This window comes from Thrips palmi, unplaced genomic scaffold (genome assembly GCF_012932325.1).
Source record: "Thrips palmi isolate BJ-2018 unplaced genomic scaffold, TpBJ-2018v1 HiC_scaffold_7, whole genome shotgun sequence".
NCBI lineage: Eukaryota > Metazoa > Arthropoda > Insecta > Thysanoptera > Thripidae > Thrips > Thrips palmi.
The window spans coordinates 10510314-10537546 of NW_023144634.1; the positions used below are offsets into that span (position 1 = coordinate 10510314).

The following is a 27233-nucleotide window of genomic DNA, read 5'->3' on the forward strand; positions in this document are numbered from 1 at the left end:
CCAGGGCGCCGAGGGCCCTGTCCCTGCGGGCCGCAGGGCCTTCCGCTGAGAAGGGCCGGCAGCTCGGGGAAGTCCTCGAGGGAGCCGCCCTTAAAGGAAGCCGAGGTTGTTCGCACTCGGTCCGCATTTTCCGAAAGAGGCGCTCTGCACGTCGTAGCGGACGTCGAAGCCGCCAAAGAGAAGCAAGTGGACTTGGAAATTAATCGGCCCGTTCACTCCGCCTCTCCGAAAGCGGCCTTCTGATAGCGCTTTAATGACTGTACTTTCCTTTGGCCGACAAGACCGCCCCCGTCACGTTCCCCGAGCCACTATTCCTGGAAATGCACCGTCGCTGCCCGAAGCCGCTCTGTCATAAACTGTTTACCGAGAGGTCGGAACGACCTGGTGACGTCATGGCAGCGGAGTTTGCGCGCGAAAATAGCTCAATTCGTCTAACTTGCGACGGGGGGACGGCGCGCGGGCTGATGAACGGATGACGTCACTCGACTTTGTCTGTAGTCTTCGAGGGTGACGCACAAGGCGGCGGTGCAGCACAGTGGGCGAGACCTGGCGGAGCGGCTGAAAGACTGAAAGGGTGAAACTAAACTTGTTGCGACACTGCTCGGCGCCGAATGCCTCGTGCACCGGTACCGGTATGACGACCCGGTCCGTCGGCTGGACCGGGAAGGCGGTGCGAGGGGGCGGCAGGATAATGGCCTCCTCGTGGCCCCCGCAGGGGCCGTCCGGGCGTCGCTCTGTCTCTGTCGCTCTCGTGCGGCGCGGGCGCGCTCTGCGAGGGGTGCGAGAGAGACGGAGAGTAGAATGGCGCGCTGAATTGGTAATGCCGCGACGCGGATTAACGGTGGCGATTCATCCTGCTTGTCTGGTTTCAATAATGCAGCGCGGGCCGCGAGGCCGCGACAGTTTAGTACGTGCTGCAGGCGGGCAGGCAACCAGCCAGGCAGCCAGCAAAGAGCACCAGCATCGCACATGGAGGTCACGTCAGAGGCCCTCCGGACGGACTGCACCGGACATTGTTATTCCCGCTGGCTGCCTGCCTGCCCTGCAGACCGATTCCGAATAGAACTCTGTCTCTCTCGCACCCCCACGGGGCGCCCCACGAGTCCAGCTGCACGAAGGACCTCGCGAGCAGCGCCGCCGCGGTGACGCACAGAGGGGTCCTCGCGGGGTGGCGGAGCAGAGGTCAGTTCCGTTGGCATCTCTCAGCGCGCAGGCTCTTGACGACCTTGCAAGGGTTTCGGAGCGGCCCCAGTGAGCCCCCAGGTGCGCGATGGCGTGTTCGAGGCCGTCGGGTACCTTCGCCAAGTAGTTTAAGAGCAGATCCCCCCCTCTCTCTCTCTCTCTCTCTCTTTCGGGAGGCCCGGCAGCTTGCCGGCAAAGTGCCGCTGCTGCCCCGCCGCCCTACCAGTGGAGGGCCTCCTCGGTCCCCGGGGACCTTACTCCTTTCAAGTGGCGTCTGAACGGCCCGGCCGGCCGGCTGCTTTGAGCCACGCCACTGTAACCCCCGCCCCAGCAGACTGATTCCGAGAGTCGTTTTCGTCGCTCTGCCTCTTTTGCACTCATGGGCACCCCGTGTAGGTGGGAGAGAGACAGAGCGACGAAAACGACTCTCGGAGTCAGAGTGTAGCCGCTTCTTTTCCGGCCAGAGGAATTCCGCGAGGAATGGGACTCGACCGACCGGAGACGGGAGTCGCCACTCGGCAGCAAACCGGAAGCGCACCAAGATGCCAAGACGTCGGAACCCCCCGAGGCGCGGGAAGTACAAGACAGACTGGATTCGCACAATGCTTTGCAAGGAAACACTCGGGGAGTTGAGAAACAACGCGCCGGGGAACTTTGAGCCTTTTTCATTGACCTTCCATCGTAAATGATATTCGCCGGAGAGAGAGGGAAAAGAGGCTTACGTGGGGAATCGAACCCCGGGCCGTAAAGTTGTTCCCGCGGGGACGCCCCCAAACGGAGAAGTAGTTTGCGGTCGATGGTGTTGTGCAAAGTGTAAACATCCGACGGAGCCGTGTTTTTGGCTCACGAGTTTTCCAGACAGAATTCTAAACTAGACGCGGCAACTTGGCCCGCCGGTGGCCTCGGCCCCGGTCCCCCGACCTCGTGACAGACCGCCTCGCCTTCCGAGGGCTGTATCCGGGACAACCTCCGCGCCTCCAGGCGGCCAGCGCGGACGAGAAGCCAGTTAGTTGCGGTGTAGGGGCTGCATTTATCAAAAATTTTGACAGCTTTGCAGGCGCGGATACAAGGGGGGGGGGAGGTAATGGGGTTTTTGCCCCACCCCCCAATAGCCCTTAGATAGCCGTCTGAAAGGTAGGCAAAAAGTGCTACTCCCCCCCCCTCGGTCGCCTCTGGATCTGCCACTGCAGCTTTGGTGTTTGTGTGTCTGTCTGTCTGTCCGTCGCTACCATCCATTACCCACCGCGGACGCGGCGAGCCGGAAAATGCGTGCCAAATAGCGTCGCGCCAGACCAAATCATACCACGATGGATGTGCCACCATTTCCGACGTGGAACGTGACGCCTTCCTGTTGCGGGTCGAGAGAGAGAGAGAGAGAGAGAGAGAGAGAGAGAGAGAGAGAGAGAGAGAGAGAGAGAGAGAGAGAGAGAGAGAGAGAGAGAGAGCCGTCACCAACAACGAGCAGCCAACTCTTTCTGGAGCCCCCAGCCACGCGGTGGCGCCATGGTGGCGCCCGCCCCACGGGGCTCATTCGTTCTTTGCAGCGCCGGAATGAAATGAGACGATTTATTAGGAAAGGGAATAAATAAGGACTTACGATAAAGAGGCGAGGCGGGCCCAGGGCAGGCCCGCCGCCGCGTTTTGCGAAGCGAGAACAATCCCCGCGTCACTTTCCTTTGACTGAAAACGTTTCACTTTCAGGGACTTTCATCGAAAATGACCCCGGAAAACGGAGGTCAGAAATAAGCCTCGGAATGGTCTGCTCTTTGTTTTAGGGCTAAATGAGGCCTTTATTTCATTCGGTCTGAGAAAAGACTTGCAGACGGACTTTTGGTTGGGTGGTCATATTTGAAATTTGGGTACATTCTCGGTGTTCCTGTGCAGATTTTCTTTTGCAGGTGATTCACATGAAAAAATGACAAGTGATTACAGTCAGCACGCATTCATTGGGGAACGAGATAATTGACGAAACAAAGCAGTGCGGACGGGGCGTCCACATTGATTGCCGTGCTTCACTCAGGTAATTCCAACCGACGTGACTGATTATATCCACGCCCAATATTATTTTTATGAATTTTCTTTTCCTCTGCAGCAACGAGGCGAAAATGGAAATGAGAGCAAACATTTTTCCCGGCACGGCGCGTGTGCTTTCGCGGTGAGGCATAACAGTCATGCCAACCGCCCAATAAGGCGAACCGTGGCGCTTCAACCAGCCGCCTTTTTTTCTTTTTTTTTCCTTTTTTTTTCTCTCTCTCGCTAGATTTGCCAGGCCGACGCGCCTGGCAACAGACACCTGCCTTCAGTCAAGCTGCGGGCGGCTGGCAGACGGGACAAAACAGGCAGGCCTGAAACGAGGCACGAAAAAAAAAAGATAAAAACTCGGGCGAAGAAGCGGCGGCGCCGGTACGGCTTTAGGATAATCTGACTCGCTCTGTTTTCCCAATCGTTTTTTTTTTTTTCGTTTTTTTTTCGCTTTGCTGCGTTGAAGTCCCGCAGGAAAGCGGCGTCGCCGACGCTCCTGTGGGGCGACAAAGCATCCAGCCCCTCGGGCTACTGAGGATGAGCCCGCGACCGCGGTATAGTGGCTGGGCGAGTATCAGTCTCTATCTCTCTCTCTCCTCTCTCTCTCTCTCTCTCTCTCTCTCTCTCTCTCTCTCTCTCTCTCTCTCTCTCTCTCCGCCTGAGATGGACGTCCAACGGCGAGTCCAACGGCCTACTTGTGGCTGACCTCGACCTTGAGGTGCCTGATTGGGAGGCTCTTTCAGTGAGGCTCTCTCTGTGCGTTTGAACGCCGTGCAAACACTCGGAATCCGCTTTCACGTGGAGGGGTTTTCAGAGCGGGCGTTTGATTGATTTGTTTTCAGCAGCCATCAAACCGAATTTTGATGAAGAAAATTAATGATTGCACGTCACACTTTTCGTTAAGCGAAACAGACTTAGACACTTGAGGACAGCGGCGTGCGCGCGAGTAAAGTTTGGCAGCCTGACACCGCGTCACGCGCAGATCCGCGCAACCTCCGCTTAGAGGTCCGCCCTCACGCGCGCCGCCGCCGTGCCGGGCCAATTTCGAATTGCGGGTGTGAATGGAGAGTGCCCGTACTAGGGGCGGTTAAACGCAGAGCAACAGCGCCTTAGACTCACAGACCGCCCGCTGGAACCTGGAGCCGAGTCAACGGCCTGGGGCTGTGTGTGTGTGTGTGTGTGTGCGCGCGCGTGGCGATGAACCTTGAACGTCCTAATGAGTCATTTGACTACGACCTTTGAGCCCAGCGACCCTCGCTGCTCGTCCGTGCACACACACGCACACACACCAACGCACGGCGAGGATAGGCAGGTCCTTTGGGAGGTCCGAAACTAAGGCATCAAGGGACCCCCCTATGTAAAACGTGCACCAACACACGCGCACACACACAGCCGGTGAGTCAAGGGCGTGCGAGGTACTACATACGGTCAATTGGACACTCCCACTGCGCGCCCCAGGCTGCCCCGGGCCGCCCCAGGCACAGGACTCACCTGCAACACGAGGAGAGAAACACGAGTTAGAAAACACAGTGTGCTAGTTGCCTAATGGCATCTCCATTATTTTGCGCGGCTAGTTTGGCGTCCCCTTTTGACGCGGTTTACTTAATTTCCGCTTCGCGTTAGAAGCTTGTTTGAAGACCCTCCCGGCCTGACAGGACAGAGTAGAGTTCACTGCCGACGCACCCCGGCGTGGTTCTAATAACAACAATTCAAAATGCCGGCGCGTTTTTTTTTTTTTAACTTGTGACCTTTCATTCGGGGATGCAGACACGGCGACTCACAAAGGCAGCTGATGCCTCGGCGATGCCCGGATGGTGGAGGCGGCCTTGGGGCGAACAAGGAACGCCGGAAATCGCTTTTGTGCGCCACAGACTGATTCCGAGAGTCGTCGCTCTGTCTCTCTCGCACCTACACGAGACGCCCCATGAGTGCGAGAGAGACAGAGCGATGACTCTCGGATTCGGTCTGCTGTTGTCGATGGCGTGCTCGTCTCGGATGCATCGGCTGCGCCGCGCCGCCAGGAAGAGACTCCTCTCCTCTTTGAAAGCGCCGCTCTGATTGGTCGGCCGGCTCTGGTCGCGGCGCCCGCAGCCAATCAGCGGCCGCGTTGGCGGCGAGAACCGCAACGCCCCCGCACCGCAAAACGAGCTGGCGGAAACGGCCACCAAAATAGCGGGCCACACCGCGACGAAAATACGGGCGTCAAATTTACGGGGCCAACTGGTACGACACCTTAAACTGCCCGTCATTTCGTCGGACCAGCCGAGGAAGGAAACCTTGTCCGTGTTGGAGTTTCCCCTGGAAAGCCACCCGCACTGTCGACTTAATTTCGTCTCGGCGCGGAGAGACGTCTGCCGAGACTGAGCACACACACTGCTAATTTATTCGGCGTTGTTCAGGGTGTTGTCTGCGAGGCGGACTTTACTAACTCGCGTATTGCCCGCCGTCTCACCCCGCCTCACCCCACCCCCCCCCCCGCCCCACCCCGCCCCCACCCGCCCCCCCGCCCCACCCCGCCCCACCCCGCCCCACCCCGCCCCACCCCGCCCCCGTCACCCCGCCCCGCCCCGCCTTGGTTTATCGCCAAACAGCTTGAGTGTCTTGTCTTCCCCTCATCTGCATGAAACTCTCCAGTGGAGGTGCATGGCGTTCCTCGCGGTGTCTCTTTCTCACGCTCTTTCTCCTCGACCGACGCTCACTTTCCCTCCCTCTCTCTTTCTTTTGTTATCGTTTCATCATTTTTTTCCGCGGTTGTAAAAAGAACTATTGCTATTACACTCCTTCGAGCCAATGAACCTAACTTTCTCAAAATCCACTTACCAAAACGTGAGTAGACCACTGGCTTTTACTCTCTTTCTGCGACTGCGGGAGGAAGGCCTCCAGGACGGGCAGGGCGATTCCAGAAATGGGCTTTCGTAGTTCCGTTCCGCCCGTCCGTCGCGAGGCCGCGTTAGGCCGCCGCCTTGGGCGCGGTGAGGCTGCGTGCGAGGCAAAGCGAGACACCACCGTCACCGCAGGCCGTCCCCTCAGCGAGACTCGGACTCCGGGTGGGTCGAGTCAAGTTGAAGGCCGAAAATTCAATTTATTCGTCCGGCATTAAAAGTTGCGTCAACAGTATAATGTAATTCCCGGGCAGCAGGAGAAAATTAAACCAAGAGAAAAAGTGGCGGTCGTCCTTGTTTTGGGAGTGTTTTTTTTTTTTGTTCTCCTCCTCATCCCCCTCCAGTGCCCGGCCCCCCGTGGCGCGCCGTGGCGGCGGCGCAAAGTTTGCGATATCCGGGCGTCGACTAAATTATGTAGGGTTATTAAGGCGAAAAAACGGGCGCGCCGGGACGGTATTTGAACCCACGCCTCCGGAAACAGGACTCGTTAGTCACGAGGTGACGTCAGGCTTCGTTAGGCTTCGGCGGTAAGTACGGCGCCGACCTTCCATTACCCTGGTGATGCCGGTTAGGCCTCTGGCTCGCCTCTGGCGCCCCTGGCGTCGTCCCGGGGATCGCCCGCCGGTCCCTCCCCGAGGCGGACCGAGGGACACCTCACCTTACGTAACTCCACGACCGAGTGGCTGGCTTGGATTTTGCGTCCTCAAACGCACTCGCAATCTTTGCAAACATAAGTTTTTCGATATTTGTTTCGCTACGGTAAAAGAAATAGAAAAGCAGAAGATTTTGTGAAGCAGGTATCTGGTTCGCTCCAGTGGTGGGGCGCGCGGGCCCTCTAACTGCGGTCCGAATTGCCTGGAATTGCTGCAGCTTGCGCGCCAATGCCTCCGCCGCCTGCACTTTGGGCACTTTAGCGCGAATAAAAAAGAAAGGGGGGACGTCACACACTGCACTCACGCCGCGCGCCTCTCTCTCCCTCCCTCTCTCTCTCTCCCTCTCCTCTCTCTCTCTCTCTCTCTCTCTCTCTCTCTCTCTCTCTCCTCTCTCTCTCTCTGCTCCGGACCGTTTCGGCGCAAATTGTTTTCTCGCCGTCTCTCTCGCTCCCGCGCGTCCGCCCTCGTCGCGTCCACTGCAACGCCGCAGCGCAGCCCGAACAAAGCCAGAGCCCCGTAATGGCAGAGCGGCCGCAAGACAGGGAGGCCGTGTTGTGGAACAGAGAGAGAGAGAGAGAGAGAGAGAGAGAGAGAGAGAGAGAGAGAGAGAGAGAGAGAGAGAGAGTCACCGGCAGGCAGGCGTACCACCACGTGCGGCGCTGCAAAATTAAGGCACCGTTTTTGCTTTGCTTGTCATTCGCACTGCGGACTAGCATGCTGCCATGCTGCGCAGCTAGCCGGCCTTTCCAAAGCAAAACTGCTACCTGCGCTGCACGTTTTTGGGGGGCTCGGGAAGGGGACGGGGTGTTTAGGTGGTGAGGTCGAGTGTATACGAAGCCCTGCTAAAGGTGTCGTGGCAGCTCAGCGCTGCAGTCCTACGAGCCAGGATTCACCCCAGGACTCACGCCGAAGGACGGCGTGTTGTTCACATATTTCTGAAGAAAATTTCCGAAAATAATCGCAAAGTTCGGTGGATGCAAATTTGGTTCGGTGTTTACGTATTCGCATAGTGCACGCGGTCCCAGTGACACACGATGATTTATCGCATTAAATCCACGCGCAAGCGGCATTTATAATCGAGAGAACGTAATTGAAATGACGCGCAGAAACACGACGCCGTCTGTGTGTGTATGTGTGTGTGAGCGAGTAAAACAGTAATGTATATGTAGTCCGGAAGAGAGAGAGGTAGTGAGAGAGAGAGAGAGCGTGTGGTGCGAGGAAGCGCGCTACAGGGTTAAATCAGAGCGGTGCATGCAAAGGCTGCAGTGGCGGTGCTTGCGATTCCCCTGACGCCTCCTACACTATGGCCGTGCCGGCCGTGCTGGCCGTGCTGGCCGTGCTGGCCGTGCTCAACAAGACGCTAATGCAAACGAATGGGACTGTCCCCCCCCCCCCCGCCCCTGGGCCCGGCCAACACCTTTCAATCCGACTCCGCGCCCGGAGCCGCCCGGAGCCCGGAGGGCCCGCTGCTCCGGGTCCGGGGCTTCCAGCGCCTCTGGCTCCGGTCGGCCCGGCCCGGCACAATGACAAACAGCATAGCCTGCGAAATTTCACTCGAGACCCTTTTGCAGTGGGAGAGGGAGAGGGGTTGTTCCGTTGTGCGGCCGCTCGGTGCCCGTGCACCCAGTGGGGCCCTGGCTGGGGCCCTGGCTGGGGCCCTGGCTGGGGCCACGGCCCGCCCCCCGCCGCGCTGGCCGGACAAACCTACGCCGTTAACGCGTCGCGGCAAACTTTCCCCGCCGCAGCGAATTTAGCTCCGGCCGGGGGGGACCCGGGGGGCCTCGGCGGGGCGCGGCTCCCCGCAGCCCGGTGCAGTCGCTCCGTCTCTCTCGCACCCTCACAAGACGCGCCGCGAGTGCGAGAGAGACAGCGCGGCGGACGACGGCACACTCAGCCTGCGGGTCGCGGGGTAGGCACGCCCGCAGCGCTCGCTGGTGGAGCGGCCGGCCTACCCCGCGACTCGCAGGCGTTCTTGCACACTGTAAAAACGGCACTTCGTTCCCCCAGAAAGCCTATAGTGGAGACATAGGTGATTTCCAGGGAGATCCCGGGAAAACCAGGAACCGTTTTTACCGTGTGCCAAACGGACAGACGGACGGACGGACAGACAACGTGCTGGGGCCGTGGAGTCGCCCGTCGGGTACACCGTCAACCGTTCCAGTTCTGCTCCCTTCTTTACGACGGGGAGGTTCCTCGCGACAAAAAAAGGATGCCAACCGCTGAGTCAACCTCTCTTTCACACGAACTCACAGACAGACAGACTGAAAGACAGACACACAGACACGCAGACAGACACACAGGCACACAGACATACTAGCCGTAAACGGACGAAGTTTTCTGTCTCGTTCGTCATTGCTCCACCCGGAAGTTGACGTTGCGCTAAGGGCCCAATCACATCCGGCCTCCCCGACCGCGCCCTGCCACGCCCTGCACCGCCCTTCCTTCGCTCGGCGCGACGTCCCTTCCGCTAAACCGCCAACGCGTCCCGAACACCGACAGGACCGACATGTGGGAGAAACAGCAACCTCCGCCTCCCCTCCCCGTCCCGGTTTTTCCTGTCATAATTAGGGACGCGTGTGTACATCGCGTGGAGCCTAACCACCGCCACCACCAACAACAACAGTGACAGCAGCATTTAAAACAACAACAAGCGCGGGGCGGGGACGAGGGAAAGGCGAAAAAGGGTTACGATGTCACTGGCGATGTGTTGTTAACGAAGCGAGGAATAACAGCGGCGATGCTTGTGGACGCGCACGCACGCCGTTTCGGTTTTTTTCGATGCTCGTTGTCTTTGCCGTTGTTGCTTTTGTTCTCATACGAAGGATGTCGTTATTTTACGGCACGCCGAGTTTTCCATACATTTCGGTTCGGACATTTCACCCACAATGCCCTCGCCATTCAAGTCGTTTCTTTCAATTTATTTGACTTTACTTCTTTTTTCATTTGTTGTTGGTTTCTGTTTTTTTTTTTAGTTTTTGTGTACAGCACTTCACCACGTCGTGTGTAGGGAAGCCGCCCTACCGAGAGGCGTGTGCAGTACTCGGGCAGCAGCTCATTAAGATGACTAACTCTTTGAGCGGATTTCATGCCTCTCCCTTCCTCTTTGTCTCTAACTAGACTCTCTCTGGACTAAGGCAACCGCCGCACACACAGGGTCACGGTTGGTTGAACCATGGTTCGCTAAACCACGGTTCACTATACCGCCCGGGACACCAGGCCACCCGGATCCCCAGACCGCGGTTTCGCCGGACGCTTCTTTGTCGCGGACTCCGTCCCGAACTGGAGCGGGGCAGCGGTACTTGACAACGCAGTGTGGTGGGCCCAGGCAGGCCGGGGGCAGGTAGAGGACGGCTCCCCACGCGCGGCGTCTGAAAGGCGATACTTTGCAAAGGATCCCCTCCGTGGCGCAGGAAGAAAAAACAAAACAAAAACAACAACATGCCCTGCACACAAACACCCCGCGCTCCCCGGATCGGCGACGCCCCCTGCCGCGAGGCTAGTCAGGTAATGGTGGTTATTAAGGGCCTTGTTGGCGTGCTGCTCACCTCGTCCTCCCCTTTCCGGCACCATCCCCACCACGCACAGTGGGCCAGAAGACCGGTGGAGGCGGCCAAAATCTCGGACGCGTTTCGAGCTCCAGAGTCGCTAAATGGGACTTGAACCGGACTTGTGACCCCACCAATGGATTGCTCTCCGCACGACGAATCCATTGGTGGGGTCACACGTTCGGTTCGGAGCGTCCAGAGTTTTCGCCGCCTGTGCTGTGCGTGACCGCTGCAGCGCTGCGTGGTCCTGCCGGCTGCCCGCCAGCGCCAGACCCGACAGGCTGTCAGGCCCGTCAGGCCCTTGATTGTAACCAGCCCTCTACCCTTTTAACGACCGCCGCACTGCCGAAGCAGGCCGAAGCAGGCCGCAGCGAGGCGGCTAAAGGGCCGGGGCGGCCCAGGCCCAAACACTCCCCCGAGGTGCTTTAAAACGCACCCAGTGGCCCTCACAGCGCCCTAAAGACACGCCTCGATTTATGCACTGCAACCCGAGCAGTTCGACTCGTTGGGGCCGTCGGGCGCTTCGGGTACCGCTTTTTACCCCCCCCCCCCCCCCCACACCACACACACACAGAGTCAAACAAACTCGCGTGAATTGGCCCACGGGCCGGGGGCCGTTCTACGCTAAGCTTGTTTTAATGGGACGAGGAGTAATGAACATAAATATACCTAGTAGTCTGAGTAAAAAAAATCATCAGGAGACTTTTTTGATTTTTTTTGCGAGTGAGGTGGGTTGCTGTTATGATCGGCCGGAGGCAGGCAGGGCGGCGGGCGCCCTGCAGGACTAACGGCAGGACTAGCCCTTCCAGCCCTTGCAGGGCGTTGAGCTTCGCGGCTCAGCCTTTAATGGAAACTTTGCTTCATTACGACGTCGCTTTTATTACCAGTGCCGACACGCCGGGGACTTGGCCCGGCTCGGCACGGCACGGCGCGGCACGGCGAGGCGTGGAGGAGACAGGTGCTGCAGAGCAGTAATCCACCGGCACTTCGCCGAGCGTTCGCGCACCTGACTCAGCTCTCTCGCGTCTCGAGCGCCGTCGCCCTGTCTCTCTCGCACTTCTCTCGTGCTCTGCCAGTATGAGCGCGAGAGAGACGGAGCGAGCCTGCAGGCTGCAACTGCATCTCCCGGTAGACGACACCGGCGCTTGGCTCCGTTGCGTCCGGGTCGGCGGTCCGGGAGCAGCGCAAGCAGCGCGTACTCGGGTAACACTGTAACGCGTTGGAGGATTTGCCGGGCGGGGCGGATGGGGTGCGCTAAAAGATGCACGACAAGGCAAAGAGGACCTCGCTCGCCAGGGCAAGCGGCAAGCCGCGGCAAGCCAGGGCCAACGAGGCAGGGGGATCACGAGCGCCAGCACCGAGTCGGGTCGGGTCAGCTTCGCCTTTGTCGCGGCCCAGCGCTACAAAAAAATGGAGAAAATAAAGGAAACGAAAAATGAAGCAGATCGTATCCCGTAAGGTTGGCAGCCTTGCAGATTCTTCGTGTAGTCCGGGCCACGGTGCCGCCGTGCCACGGTGCCGCCGTGCCGCCGTGCCTCCAGGGGCTGCTCGGGGCACAATGACGGGCAGCTGGCCCTGCATTATGAGGTTGGCTATCCTGGCGATGGCGGTATCAGCAGGGGGGAGATTTGGGACGGCGGGCCCAGGCAGGCAGGCAGCCCGACAAGCTGGAGAAAGGGGCCCACACTGTGAATAATGAACCGTCTTCTTGGACTACGCGTTGCGCCCGCCGCGCCGCGCCGTGCCGCCGAGGAGGCCCTGGAGGCCCCCACCATGCCCCCACCACGCCCCCGGCATGAGAGACAAATTTTCAAATTCGCCGCGCGCTCGTTCGTCATACCGCACCGGGGCCCCGGCCCTCACCGCGAGTGCGAGAGAGACAGCTGCCGGCGTGACGTGATACGCGGACGGGGCCATAAACGTGAAAATGGCGGCGCCGCGCCTTTTTTATCACCACTCGTATTCCGGGGCGCGCCTCTCGCCCTTTGTCTTCATTTTCGGAATCTCGGGGAATGATTTGGCGAGATTAGAGTCGTGTCGGACGCGTCGCGTCGCCGCCACCGTTAAGTCAACCCCCACCACGCCCACAAGGCCCAAGGGCCCCAGGGGCCGAGGGGCCGGCACGCCCACCGTGTCCGAGACCCACGCCCACGCCCCGGGACGGCCCCGGACTCGTGTGTCCCAGGGTGTCCCGGGTGTCCCCACCGTCCCCACGCACTGCCACGCCACCAGAAGGTCACTCAGCTTCACGTTAAAGGTTGCCGTCGTTAGCGCGCTTCATTTTCGGGCTTGTTCGGTTTCCCTGTTCGGGGCTCCAAAGCAGACTGGCGGACTTCACCTCGGGGCAAGTAAGCCCTTTCGCCCCACCGCGACTGAGGCCGGCGGGTCTTTACTTGGATCCTTGAGAATGCCGGGCGCTGCGATTGGAGCCACGCTGTTGCGTCCCGACGGTCCCCGCTGGACTTCCGGTCGCTTCCGCGGTCACATCCGGTCACCGACGATTAACCGCAGCGGCCTTGAACGGGGCGCCCCCGGGGACGGCCGGCGCGCTGGTCCAAGCCGAGCTTGTCGTGCCGTCCCGGCAGGCTGGCTCCGAAACTAGCGCCGTCTCTCTCGCACTCCTACGGGGCGCCGCAGGGGTGCGAGAGGGACGGAGCGCGCTGCGGTTTCGGACGCGGTGCCAGCCTCCTCGCGTGGCGCCCGTTCATCAGGGAGACGGTGGACGTTGCGTGGCAGGACGACGGGCAGGGTGACCTTGAGCCTCGAGGATGGCGTCGAGGAAACGTTAGGGTGGAGCGGATCGCTGTGGCTTCGAGCAGCTTCCAGCAGCTTCGCTCGGCTGGGAGATAAGACTGCCGAGTGGCAGAGTGGCAGCCACCACACTGTCTCGAGTGAATACGCGGCTCGTCTCTGCCAGGCCGCCAGGCCTCGCGCTCCGTCTCGCTCGCACCCCTCGAGACGCCCCACGGGTGCGACAGAGACGGCTCTTCAGCGTCAGCCTCCAGTGTAGGCCCTTGGCAACGCCGGCAACGTGACTTGCCTGACAAAGGAGGCTGGCTGGAGGCTGGCTGGAGGCTGGGGGCACGCCGAGCGGCTGTGCTCTGTACACGGCCCGTCTGGCCGGTCGGAGGCCTTCAAAGGGAGCCAAGGAGACGGATGCCAAAGTACCTTGTTGATTGGGACGTGTCCGAAAAGTGCAAAAAAAGGGGGGGGTCTTGTCTATCCGACCGACTTGCGCGAAAGTCGAGCGAAGTGCCTGACGGACTGGAGTCGACTAGGGGAGTATACTGCGACGTGTTGCGGGCCTGCAGGCCACACGTCCGGGCCGCAGGCAAGGCGCAGGCCACGCCATCATCATATCATCCCTTGAGAGATTGCTGCGCTCGCCTCTTCGCCTCTCTCTCTCTCCTCTCTCTCTCTCTCTCTCTCTCTCTCTCTCTCGCCGGGCTGGGCGTACGTACGACGGGGAGGGTTTATAGAGACGTTCATGGCGGGACAGCAACAAGTTCGGAGGGGACGAAGGAGCGAGCGAGAGAGAGAGAGAGAAGAGAGAGAGAGAGAGGGGGGGGGGAGGGAGAGACAGGAAGGGACGGCCCGGGGGGGCGTCCGTAAATCACTGCGCACAGTTATTGGCAATTCCCTGCGCCATTGGCCTTGGAGCCTTGGAGGCCCTGTCCGAGGCCCTGTCCGAGGACGGGCCCCGTTGCCGACATCGCCCACTTCCCTTCCAGTGCGGAGGCTGGACGAGGACAATGCCACGGTCACCGAAAAAAGCCTAGAAAACGTTCCAGAAATGGGCAAACTAAAGTCATCAGCGAATCTGCTGATGGCCTAAGATATCAAGCTATCGCGAAAGCGAACTTATCATTGCCATGTCAGTTCAACCGGAACCGGTAAATTGGTACGTAAACTAAAGCAAAATTATTTTGTTTTCTCGTGGTGATTTTGTTTTCAATTGACAACTATGTCCAAGTGTAGCCGCCCGAAAATTAAAAATTACAAGCAGCCCATCTTCTTTTTTTGCGTTTCCAGTGGGGTAGTCGTCATGCCCGAGGCGGGTCCTTTGAGTGCGCCCCAGAGAGCCGAGCCGACCGGGATTTGGAGAAAACGGCGGTCGGTTGGTACGACGGTACGGCAGCGCCGTGCAGTCCAGCCAATGGCATTACGCCTATCACCATCCCTCTCGCACTCGCAGTCCCGCCCCCCCCCCCCCCCCTCCGCGCCCCGCTCCTGGCCACGGCCGTGAAGGACGAAGGGCGCCGCGCCCCGCTCGTCCTCAGACACAATCAGTCTCCAGCCTCCACGTCAAATAAATAATGATCTCGCAAAGCAATCCACGTTTTATCGCATTTTCCTCCAGCCGAGAGTTCGACAGCCTCATACAACGGGGGCGGACCGAATTGTACTAAAATTGGAAAACGAAAAGGAAATGTCTCACGCTGCCGACCAGTTCCAGTGCTGCGAAAATGTTGGCTGGCTTGCTTCGTGGAACGGGCTGGTGGCAAGCTCTGCACTGCTGCAGCCGGCTGCTGTTGACACCTCACCAAAATTCCCGCCTCACGAATGTATGCAGGAGAGAAACATACGAAAATCCGGGACGGCAGCAAAAAAACAGACAGAGAGAGAGGATGTGTCTCCTGACACGAATTCCCCCCATAGCAGCCAGCACAGCATCCGTCACGTGTCGGCGTGACGTCGACGCGCTGTCGCCCGCCACTGCGGTGACGATCAACAAGAGCGAGACAACAGCAACAACAACAACAACACATTCGAGAGGAGCGCAGATAGATACGGACTCGGGAAGTCGATCCGTGAACCGTGACGGCCTTCGCGTCTCGAGGTTGGCTAACGAGAAAAAGAGAAGAAAGAGAAAAGAATAATGATTTCAACCACCGTCCCTTTGGCGGGGCAGGAATTTTCACAAGCCGAAAAAGAAGGGGGGAAAACGAGAGAAACGAGAGCTCACATGAAAACGAAAAGAAAAAGGTGAGAGACGCACAAACCGAGAGAAAGGCAGGGCGTGCATGGTGCTGGACCGGGGCGCCTTGTTTGCAGTCGAGCGTGGAGCAGAGCGAGTCCGGCAACACGTTCTACGCTCCACGCTGCACGCTCCAGGCTCCCACGGTTTACTTCCCCTGCGTGTGAGTTGGCTGGTCCAGGAGTTTGTCCCTCATTTCCCGGGACGTGTCCAGTCCAGTACCGCGGCGGCGCACAGTGGGCCAGAGGACTGGCGCAGGCGGACAAAACTCTAGACGCGTTTTGAGCTCCAGAGTCGCTAAATGGGACTCGAACCGAACGTGTGACCCCCACCAATGGATTCCTCGTTCGGAGAGCAATCCGTTGGTGGGATCACACGTTCGGTTCGAGTCCCATTTACCGACTCTGCAGCTCAAAACGCGAGTAGAGTTTTGTCCGCCTCCACGGTCTTCTGGCCCACCGTGCGCCGGCGTGCATGACGGTGCATGATGCATGCCGCGGACGCAGGATCATTGAATGCATCATTGAATGAATAACCGGGCCAGCTGGTGGCCGTGCGCCCGGCCCGATGCCCCTGCATTATTGATGGCTTCATTGCCGCGGTGCTCTGTCTCTCTCGCACCCCCAGCCGCCGTGAGTGCGACAGAGACGGAGCCACGAGCACCGCTGCTTTGTTCATTCATGCCGGCCGTATTTGGCAGTGTAGCCGCGCGGCCCACTGCTGCACCGGTGGCGAAATATTGAAGAAAAACTTGGACTCAAACATTGAATGTCCGTGTCGAGTGAAAGCGGTGTGCCTGCTGCAGAGCCCCTGCGAGGTAGGCCTCCCGCAGCCCCCCGAGACCAGCGTGCTGCCTACCCTTCGCATGGCAGGCGCTCCCACACTGTTCGCTGCGCTGCGGAGAGCGCGGCTCCCTGGTCACGCTGCTGCTGCGACGCGTGCGGTCTCGGTGGATGATGCATGCCCTTCTTATCGGCCCTAATTGTGCCCGGGTCTCGGGGACGAGGGCCCCACAGTGTGGGCCCCACACCCCGCCCTATCGCGTGGGTCGCACTGTGGAGCCGCATCGATATTTTATGTAACTGGCGTCGCGCTGTTGGCCTGTTGGCCCGCTGGCTTTGGCTGCCGTCGGCTCCCCACATCCTCATTGCTATTCATGAAAAGGCGTGGCGGGCGGACGGACTGCCGTGGACTACATCACGGGGCGCCGCCAGGCCGGACTGCTCGCCGCGGTTTGGTTTGTCTCTCTCGCTCCCGCGCGGCACGCCCCGTGAGTGCGAGGGAGACAGAAGACGACTCTCGGAATCAGTCTGCAGGGGCGGCAAACGACGCCCCCGACAACACTCACGACGAATTGACCCCCCACCCCGCCCGGCTTTGCATTTATTCTGATTCACTCATAGAAAAAAAGGGCAAATGTGGGCCTTTTGGGACGTTTTCGGGGAAAAGGCAAAACAGAAAAGCAAAGACAAAAACCGCCCAAAAAAACCGACAGAAGACAGCAGGACAAACGACTTTTCCTGGGAGGCCGACGACTTGGGGCGAGGGGTTACCCCTCCGGGATCATGTGTACACTCAGTCCGGGAATCATTCGTAAATTTTTTAAAATTTGATGGGAAAAACCTCATATTTCAATTTAAAGTCATGGTAAACTGTGATACACACAAAACATTCAAATACAAAGCAAATTTTCGAAAGTTCTCTCTTTTTCTCAGGGATATGTTCTGGGAATCGCGGGAATCCGGAATCGTGTGTACACTAAAACAACGAGTGGGTAACCCCTCGCTTGGAGGTCGAGGAGCCTCCAGGCAGGCAGGCTGTCTCTCTCGCACCCCCACGGCACGCCCCTCGAGTGCGAGAGAGACAGAGACCGGCTTTCTCTGAATGGAACGCACTGTACTCGTGTTGACAGAGTTCGCCTCGTCCCGTAACGTTAACAAGCCGTGCCCGCTACCGCGCCGGGTACCGCTCTTGTTTGCACTGTGAATGTCCGATTCTCTCTTTCTCTCTCGACTCTCTTGGCTTCCACCAATCGGACTGCGCCGTCCAGCCAGGACTTGGATCCCCCTCCACACATGGCACGTGGGAGTTCCAGCAAGTCTGCGCGCGAACCCACGCCTCGCCTCGCCCGGCCTCTGTATCGGGTGCTGGTTGTTCGCACCCCAATACCAGATAATTATAGACGGCCCGAGTCAAGTTGGCGATGGTGGTGGTGGGGGGGGGGAATAGTTTCCGGTGCGAACCGGACGTAGCCACCGCCGGGCCACGCGCCGAACTGAACCACAACGACGCAAAGACAATGTTTAAAAATCGAGAAGTGTACTACCAGTGCAGCCCTCCCCCCCTGCGGGCCATCCCGTCGCATGGCGACGTAATTGCGGATCCGGAGCGATCGCTCAAAATACGTGTCGTGTTCCGGAGCGTGTTCGGGTTGCGTGCGGCGCGTGGCAGGGAGGGGGGGGGGCAGCCACGTACAGGGTGTTACACGAAGTCAGGCCGCGAGTGTGACGGCCCGTCCCCCCGGAGGCACCGGAGGCTGTCGCAGCGGTCGCACCGCCGGCACACCCTGTGGCTGCGGTAGGTGTGTCACGTCTCCGGGTGGGGGGAGGGGGCGGGGCAGGAAAAGGACAATCTTGGAGTGGAAGTTGGACCGCAGGCCGCAGAGCGCGGGGCGTGGGTGTGGGATGTGACTGTCGGCTCGGCCGTTCGCTTGACTGGCTCCGGGATACAGTGGGCCAGAAGACCGGCGCCGGCGGCCGAAACTCTAGACGCGTTTTGAGCTCCAGAATCGCCAAACAGGTCATGAACCAAACGAGTGGCCCCACCGATGGATTCCTCGTTTAGAGAGCAACCCATTGGTGGGGTCACACGTTCGGTCTGAGCCCCATTTAGCGACTCTGCAGCTCAAAACGTGTCCGGGATTTTGACCGGCTCCGTCTTCTGGCCCTCTGTGGGGGCGACCTTCCCCCGCCGTGTCAACACTAACTCCTGATTACGGCCAGGCCAAGCCCTCGGCCGAGCCAGCCCCAATACGTCGGGGATGGGCGCCCGATGGGCTGCTCGTTACCTCGGGGATGGCGACGACGGCGACCTGGAGGGGAGGGGCGGAGCGGAGGGCGGTCCGTAAACGCTTCGCGCGTCCGGTGTCGCCGTGCGGCAGGCGTGGCCGCCGTGGCCGCTGTGGGGTCGAGAACCCGAGCCGTGATTTTATTAATTGCCCGCGCGACCCGCGCGGCCACTCCATCATCCAGGCTGGCCGCCAGACGGCGCTGGCGCGCTGGCGACGCCGCTGGGGCCGGGCCGGGCCGGGCCAGGCCGGGTAGTCGGGTAGCCAGGTCGCGCCCCGCGTCGCCGATAAACAATTCATGTCGGCGCTGTGCGGAGCAGCGAGCGGAGCGCGGAGCGCGGAGCGACTCGGCCAGCAGCACGGCCTGCATGCCCTGGGGCACGGCCGGGGCAAGGCCGCGGGGGCGCGGCCACGGCAAGCACCGAGTTGCCGTATTTGCGTTCGGAACGCGCAGGGCTGCCTGCCGGGCCTCCCCTTTGTTCGGCACACACGGTCGGCATTGCGATCCGCGGCCCGCCCCGCCCGCCCCACAGTGGGCCAGAAGACCGGGAGGCGGCCAAAATTCAAGACGCGTTTTGATCTCCAGAGTCGCTAAATGGGACTCAAACCAAACGTGTGACCCCACCAATGAATTGCTCTCCGAACGAGGAATCCATTGGTGGGGTCACACGTTTGGTTCGAGTCCCATTTAGCGACTTTTGGAGCTCAAATCGCGTCTCGAGTTTGGGCCGCCTCCACCGGTCTTCTGGCCCACTGTGCGCCCGCCGCGGTGCCTACACTCGCGTACTGGGACAAACAGCACATGGTCTCCTTGCATTCGTGTCCACTTGACTCCCAAACAAACGCTGTGAGGTCCGGGGTGCGCGCTCTCCGCTGAGAGCGCACCAACGATGGGTTTCATCATTCCAACCAAATCCCCTTTAGATTGGTGCCCCACTTCGATTCGAGCCCCGGTTTGCAGTGCAGGGGGAAAATCCGAAATCCAACAGTGGGCTGCTCTGTTTGCACAGTCCTCCGCGATCGCGCTGAAAGCGAGGCTGGAAGCGAGGCTGGAAGCGAGGCTGAAAGCGCCTCCCCTCCGGGCCCTCCGGGTCAGACCGCGACCCCGCCAGCCCATTGGCTGGATTGGCCGTGCCCGGCGCGGCCCTGCCTAAGTCCTTGCGCTGGCCGCGGTGCCGTGGTGCCCGCCCAGATTTGCCATCCACTCGGCCACCTGCTGTGGTGTGCATAGGGCGGGGTCTTCCAGGAAGGGCAAATTTGTTGCGTTGCCGCCCCTGCTCTTCCCCGCCCTTCCCCCCACACCCCATTATCGACCCCCTCTCACCCAGGGCATTCTCAGCCCTGCCTCACACTCACACTCACTCACACACACACACACACACACACACACACACACACACACACACGCCTTCACACACGCGCGTCCCTCCTGACACACGGGGATAATAAAAAGTGAGCCTTTTGTCCACATTTACCCTTGCGAGGCACCTCGCCTGCCCAGTGGGTTGCGGCCATCAGGAGCCAGCCCTGCAGGGGCAGGCAGGGCCGCAGGAGCAGGGGAGTGAAAGAACCGACGAGGGGCACAAACAATAAACAACGTCAAGTGCGACTCGCGCTCGGCGTCGTGGCGTCGCACCCGCGCGCGTTTCGAACTTCGAACCTTCCCGGCGGCGGGGCCCGGCTTTCAATCTCTCTCACGTCTCTTTCGGGAACCAATCTCCTCGTCCTAAGAAGCGAGACGGGTGGGTCCATCGCGTGAAAAGCGCAGAGGCGGCACTAGGCCTACCTACCACACACGCTGCGGATGCCGAGGGAAGAGAGTCGTCCCTTCCGCGCCAAGGCTGCCTGGCCCAGGCCCTGGTCTAGGCAGCCAAGGGCGCCGAAACGGAAACGGGCCGAACCTAATTTCATTTCGCTATTTACTCTGCATGACAATGAGATGGTGATGACCTGTCCATTGGGGAAGTACCTGCCCGAAAACGAGGCCCGCGTTGAACTCACTCGCTCGCGGCGGCGGGTACCGTCAGCACCGTTGGCGGGCCGGAGTCCGCTCTCCCTCACTGTGGTGTGGGGGTGTGAGGTATTACTCCATGAAACCGGTTTCAACTCATCGCAAATCGACAACTTTATCAACAGTATAGCGCGCGTGTTTGTGTTTCGCCGAGGCGACCGCAATCGGCAGCCGTAAATGGGTGCCCCCTCGCCGCCCCTCGCTGTGCAACGCGGTGCAACATGTCACCCCACTGTCGCCGCCGTCTCGCTCGCTCTCGTGGGGCGTGCCGTGCGTGCCCCTTACGGTGCGAGAGAGACAGAGCGATGCAGCAGATGCCATCGAACGACGGCCAGTCGAAGCGTTTTGCTGCTCGCCAGCCGGCGGCGGTGTCAGACTGTCGGATTGTCAGACTGTCACACTGTCACACTGTCGGACTGTGTCACTGTCGGATGGCATCGGCACGACAGCACAGCGAGATGATTGACGCAACAAGCCAGCCCGTGCCGGCTGAAGGAAAGACATGCCTCCGTTATGAAATAATTTCGCGTTGGCGCGGCATGAGTGATGGCGTCGCGGAACAAAATAAAAAGTAACAGATAGAAGAAATGAAATAAACAGCAGAACAAAGAAACGATGAAACACGCCACCGCGTGTTTTTTTTTTTTTGTTTGAAGTGTCGAACGCATCGCAGAAAATTTAATTAACTCTTGCACTGTTTTTCTAACTTTATAGTGCACGTGCACTTTTGTAGTGCAAGTGCACTTGGACGGCGTGCGCGGCGTGCGCTCTGGACTCACCGTTCCGCTTGGCGTGGAGGTGGCCGTAGAGGCGGCTCAGGTCGATCCCCAGGGCGCCGGGCACCAGGCCGGGCACCAGGCCGGGCATGGCCAGGGCGAGGGCGAGCACGCTCAACAGCACGGTGCGGGAGCGGGCCATGGCGGGCACGGGGGGCGCGGGCGGCAGCGCGGGGCGGCGGGCGTCGCGGCGGGCCTGGGCTGGGTGACGCGAGGGGCGACGCTGACGGCGTCCTCTCCGTCCAGACCAGTCCGGACTGTGCCTTGGCTGGGCGCGGAGTGGCGCGGCGTTCCGCGGGGCGTTCGGAGGAGCGCGCGCAGGTGTGGGCGGGGCGGGGCGGGGTGGGGCGGGGTGGGGTGGAGCGCGGGACGACGCGAGGCGACGCTCCGAGTCCGCACCGAGTCCGCGTATGAACAGAGAGGGTGCAGAGGGACACAGCCGTATCCTGTTGCTCCGCTCCGCGCTCCGCGTCGTGGGGTTGGGGTGGCTCGGCTCGGCTCGGCTCGGCTCGGCTCGGCTCGGCCAGCCGGGGGCCGTCGCTAAGCGCCGCCACCCCTCGTATTGATCCCCCCGCAGGTGGCCGGCTGGGCCTGGGGGCCTCGGGCACCAGGGGCAAGGGTCACCCCAGGGCTGGTCACTGTGGCTGGGCCCGGCGGCACTAGTGCCACTTCGCCTCAAAGGCCCCGCACACACGCAGTGCCTCGCGTAGCGGCAGCCGAGCAAGCGACCCCTTTCCAACCTGCCCCTCGCTTTCCAACCACATTTCCAACGCCGCCGGCCCGCTGCGACCAACAGATGCACCGGACACCTCGTCGCTATCCTTGTCGCACCGCCCGCGCGGCGCGGACGGCGAGAGCGAGAGAGAGCCGCGAGGCTCCCCGCTCGCGGACGGCCCCTCAAATGGTGCGGCGGCGGGGCCGGGGGGGTCCGACGTCATGAGCTGCAGCACCAATGGCGGGCCCGCGGCAGCGCGGGAAGAAGGGGCCCCGCCAATGGAAAGCCAGCGCGGGGGCGCGGGGCGGGGCGGGGTGGGGAGTCCACATCCTCGGGAACACCCCACCAGCCCCGGCCACCCTGCAACAGACATTCCGAAACGGTCTCTCTCGCTCTCATGGGGCGTCCTGTACGGGTGCGAGAGAGACAGAGTGTCAAAGCGTTGTTTCGGATTCAGCCTGCAGAGGGGCTGCCCGAGTCACGCCACCCTTCGGGGGCCTTCGGCTGTACGGCTGTAGGGGTCACCCGCTTGATTTTGGCGGTTCCAGTTCGAAATGGCCGTTCTTTGCGGGAAACTTGTCCCCTACGCTGAGCAGGGAACTGCGTGCTGCATGTCGTTTTGACGACTTCCTCGAGCTGGGAAACTCACACGGAAACGAAAAGTTTTGTCCACGCCTCAGGGTTGAATGCGAGAGAAGGGGGCTACTTGTTGACTCCACCCTTCACTGACGGAGGCCAAGCCGTATAGGCACTTACTTCGTTGTTGGCATCTTTGTTGCTGTGTTTGTCTATTTATACTATTTTTTTGCCATTCTGTTCGAAAATACGGCAGCGACGATGGCATGTTCTCGATCCACTTTCTGGTACTTTGCACAGTGTGCAAGTGGCAGGGACGAAACGTAACACGGAAAAGGGCGTCCTTTGAATTCGGGACCGACTTCTTTCCGTGAGAGGATCAGTTAGTTCAAAAGGCAGAGCAGATATTCGAGGGCACGAGTGTTTTTATTTTTAAATACAACTGAAACAAATTCGTATGTTTTCAAACACTGAGTCATCTCGCGCGCCGGTTCAAAACTCGCGCCGCCAGAGCGGCAAGCAGGGCTGTCGGCATTGGTACCAACATAACTGTTTTTTTTACAAATCATGGAACTGTCCCAAGGACTGGTTTAAAATAACCCTAGATTTATTATTTGAATTTTCGATATGAATAAGCAAATATAGCATCCGTATTTTTTACGTATCTACTACATCCGCCCACAAGAAACCCTAGCCTCGTGTAGTAGGAGCTCCCACCTCCAGCGCACCAAACGAAAACAAAACAACAGAACAAAAAAAAAACTTCTTTTTTTATGTGTTGCGAGGACAAGTGCACGGTGCACGGTCAAGAGACGGACGTGATGTGAAGCTTGCCTTTGTGAAGCAATTTTTTACTCTTATTTCTTTTTGGAATCAAGTTTTGTCCTCCATTTTCTGAGATGAACAAGAAAGATTGTATGAGAGGTACGTTACTTTGGGAAAGAAGCGGGTTTCGGTCAGGATGAGGGAGGTGCAAACCTCAGAGCATCTAAGTGCTCTAGATACCAACAGGATGTACCTACGAACGACCATCGACCCTGGACACTTTGACCTGTGGTCATCCGTAGGATATCTATCTCCTCAGGTAGAGCGTGGACGGTTACCAGAAATTTGCCTCGTCTTAGGAGATTGTAAGATGTAAATCAGATTCTTAGTTCTGAGGTTGTTTCCCAGAGTTCTGCTTTTCACCTGCTCGTAGGTGATGGTCAGGTGTAGCGTCCGTCGAAGTCAATTAACCTGTACCGGATCTTGGCTTTCACATACCTACTTCTGACACTCTAAATTTTACTCACTCCACCTGTTCACTTTCAGGGTTAACTTATCTGAAGTGTTTATTATGCTGTTTGGAATATCATTAGCTTTTTCGAAAAACAAGAAAAAAAACAACAAAATTTTTAACATTTTGACGGAATACCCTAATTTTCATACGCCATTCTTTTTTGTTTGTTTCAGTGAGGGGATCCCTATGATATGGCAATGAAAGTGGATGTTGGCCTTGATATGACGGCAGACACTGTTGGACCTGTTTCCGAGAAGGCTCGATCTACCTGTGGAATGGAGCAGTGTGTGGTTTGTGGAGACCGAGCTTCAGGCCGTCACTATGGGGCAATGAGCTGTGAGGGCTGCAAGGGTTTCTTTAAACGGTCCATTCGTAAACATCTGGGCTACCAATGCCGAGGTAGTAAAAATTGTGAAATTACCAAGCATCATCGTAACCGCTGCCAGTACTGCAGGTTACAAAAGTGTCTTAATAAGGGTATGCGCTCTGACTCCGTTCAGCATGAGCGGAAACCTGCAAATGATCGTCGAGAACGAGAGAGAGAACGTGAGCAGCGCGAAAGAGAAAGAGAGAGAGAACGTGATCTGCTAGATATGAGCATGGCAGCAGCCGCTCTTGCATTCCCCTCAGACAGCAAGTTATTTATTCGTAAAGATTTGGCAGATGCTGCTGAAGCTGCTCTTAATGTGGGTATGGCTTTGACCGGTGCTGGTGCTGCACCCCCTGCTTATCACATGGGGGAGCTTGATTTGTCAGCATCCTCCTTTAGTAAAATCTCTGACAGCTACCACATGGCCCAAACTGATTCCGGAGATTGTGGTGACGATGACTCGCACGATGGTGATGAGAACAAAAGCATTATGTCTGCTGCGTTAGATAGACTTGCAGAAACTGTGGAGGCAGGTGGTGAGGACAGCGAACTTTCTGATGAGGATGAAGCTCAACTGATTGTGGAAGGCCCTCTTGTGGTTGCGCATCATCTTTCTTTCTTGGCGTCTGCCCCAACCCTACCATCTGGCTCCCCTCCAAATGCTCATGTTGTCTGTGAAAGTGCTGCTCGACTTCTCTTCCAGTCAGTTCACTGGGCTCGTTCTTTACCTGCCTTTCAGTTACTACGCTCCCACACTCAGTTGGGTTTGTTACGCTCTTGTTGGGCTGAGTTATTTGCCTTGGGTCTAGCTCAGTGTGCTCGCACTCTTCGCCTTCCATCCCTGCTCTCTGCCATTGTTCAGCAGCTCCAAACTTCAATGGATAAGTTGGAAGAAGAGTGTATGGCAGCTGCAATGGAACACATTTTGCGACTTCAGGATTTGGCTGGAGCCTTCAGCCGCTTGGATCCTGATGAGCGTGAATATGCTTGCTTGCGTGTGCTCATCATCTTTGGAGCAGATCCCCCTGGCATGAGCCCCTCTGCTAGGAGGAGATTAGAGGCAGTTCAGGATAGAGCTTGTCAGGAGTTGAAGTCTCACAGTTCTAACGACAGAGTATACAAGTTGCTGCTGCGTCTCCCTGCATTACGTGCCCTTCAGCCGCCAGTGATGGAGGATTTATTTTTCACAAACCTTATTGGTCGAGTTCAAATGGAACGTGTCTTGCCTTACATTCTTCGAATGCAGCCTGACAGTGATTCAGGTATTGATATTGGCTGTAAGCAGGAGCGCAGAGATGCTAGTGATGGGGAAGACTGATGATATGCTTCATTCACTGTTTAATGAGTACAATTAGTATAGATTGTGAATGTGAAAAGCTTTAAGGGGATGTGCAAAGCATCGTCCTATTCTTCTCTAAAGATCAGTGAAGTTAAACACGTAGTATTCTTTTAACATCTAGGGTATGTGATGGGTATTATATGAAGTTTATGAAAAGTGGTGTATTTTCTTGATATACCCCATTCAATTTCATGACTTATAAATAAATAGATGGTGTGTAGATAGCGCACCAACAACAATACACTTCGTCAGGTCCATGTTGACCCTTGTGGCAGAAACTGCTCAATGAAGCACTGCTTTAAGACTTAGAACTCTTAACTTGTAACTTTCACTTCATATATTTTTGTATTTTTGCACCTAGTATTTATTCATGGATTTTTTTAATCATGTACCGGTAATTTTTTTCTTTGCAAATGGAGATGGCACTACTTGAACTTTAGTCTCAAGAGACATTGGTTTTGTATGTTCGCAGTTCCTTGATTATTATTTTGGCATAAACATAAATGCCATGCCTAATTTGACTCTGTATATAAGCAAGATACTTTTTATGCTCGCAGTTATTTTGCCCCGACTGGAAAAAAAAAATTAATGCCTCGTGACAATGAACTTGTATGGTGACTTAACATACTTGAGAAAAATGTGAGACTGTTGTGATAATAAACGTTCCAGGCTTCAATCTCTTCTAATTGCTTGTAAACAAGCTTCAAATAAAACAGTTGACAGTAGAAGCGACATATTTTGTTTATGTTGGGGAATTTCTCCTGGGACCATGTAAATGTTGGTTTATAAGTATTAAGTGCTAGTACTGTATTCATTAGATCTCTGATTTTGTACTTCATGTTGTGTTTTGTGAAAATTGACAATTGGTATTCAAAAGTCATGGAGGAAAATCCTGATGATTGTTGCATTGAAGCTGGTTTTTGAATTGCTCAGCATAGAGAAGGATTTCAATTTATTGAACTACAAATGTGTGTAAATGTTTGTATCTAAGCTACTTTTTATCTGGGATGGGCTTGTTAGGGAAGTATTTGGTGAATTTATGATACTAAATTTTGTTAAGATGTGTATTGTATTAATTGATCCGAGCCAATTGATGTAAGACATGAGTGATAGATTTTAGAAATCTGTTTTAAATATGAATCTTTTATGTAATGAAAAAACTGTTTTTCTTTTTAACTGTTTAAGATCTTAATTTAATTGAAGATTTTTTTTTGTGCATGGAAAGGTGGGAATCTTAAAAATAGATTATATTCTGTTTTCAGTAAATTAAATGTATTTTGTATTTGTTACATTCCATTTCTTTGGTTTGGGGGCAGTAAATTGCTCGCCCCCATAAAATTGTTTAAGTTTTTATCAGTTACAATAATATAAATATGCAGTTCACTGTTTTCTTTAAAAGAAAAGAACTAATGATACTTAATTCTATTGTACCTTACCTTCCAAATAAGGACATTGGTGACTCTTAACAGAAAGGTTTTGACTACAATCTGTTGACTTATGCAGTTTTTCATTGCTCAAACCATGGAAATGTCTCCATGCTCATAGTAAACTTAATGAACAAGCCTGAATTTTGTTAAAATTTTCTGTTGCTCTTATTTGGTTTTACTTGAGAAATCTGCATCTCTTAAGTAAAACTGTTAATTGCTGGGATGTCATATGATGTTTACCGCCTAAGGCACTTATAATAAATATTGGTGACTCAAGTATATCTTGTTAATCCATCCAACCTAACAAGAAACTTTTTCTTTGGTATCCTTGGAAGTGAATCTTGAATTCAATTGACTAGCAAAAAGACACTTAAATGACAAAAATTTATACCATAAATACTGATTGATGAC

The 27233-nt window shown here is 56.9% G+C and overlaps 2 protein-coding genes across 4 annotated transcripts in view; one reads left to right on the top strand and one right to left on the bottom strand.

The window, feature by feature from the left end:
- Positions 1-21273, bottom strand: part of LOC117652451 (IDLSRF-like peptide) — a 36584-nt gene extending 15311 nt beyond the window's left edge. Inside the window, exon 1 of the mRNA XM_034397387.1 lies at positions 21120-21273. Within this exon, the coding sequence (XP_034253278.1) occupies positions 21120-21258 (139 nt within the window). The 5' untranslated portion in view covers positions 21259-21273. The remainder of the gene's footprint in view (positions 1-21119) is intronic.
- Positions 21274-23163: 1890 nt separating this feature from the next.
- LOC117652409 (orphan steroid hormone receptor 2-like) lies at positions 23164-27098 on the top strand. 3 transcript variants are annotated; one of them, XM_034397298.1, is made up of 2 exons: positions 23164-23331; positions 23860-27098. In XM_034397298.1, exon 2 carries the CDS (start codon positions 23878-23880, stop codon positions 25372-25374), a length of 1497 nt encoding a protein of 498 aa, XP_034253189.1. In that variant the 5' UTR covers positions 23164-23331; positions 23860-23877; the 3' UTR covers positions 25375-27098. The 3 variants fall into 3 exon arrangements, with proteins under 3 accessions (XP_034253189.1, XP_034253191.1, XP_034253190.1); XM_034397300.1 differs by lacking the exon at positions 23164-23331 and adding an exon at positions 23358-23491; XM_034397299.1 differs by lacking the exon at positions 23164-23331 and adding an exon at positions 23418-23537.
- The last annotated feature ends 135 nt before the right edge of the window (positions 27099-27233 follow it).

Excerpts from the sequence above, each read along its gene's own strand:
- LOC117652409 (XM_034397298.1), top strand. The coding sequence starts at position 23,878 with ATGGCAATGAAAGTGGATGTTGGCCTTGATATGACGGCAGACACTGTT.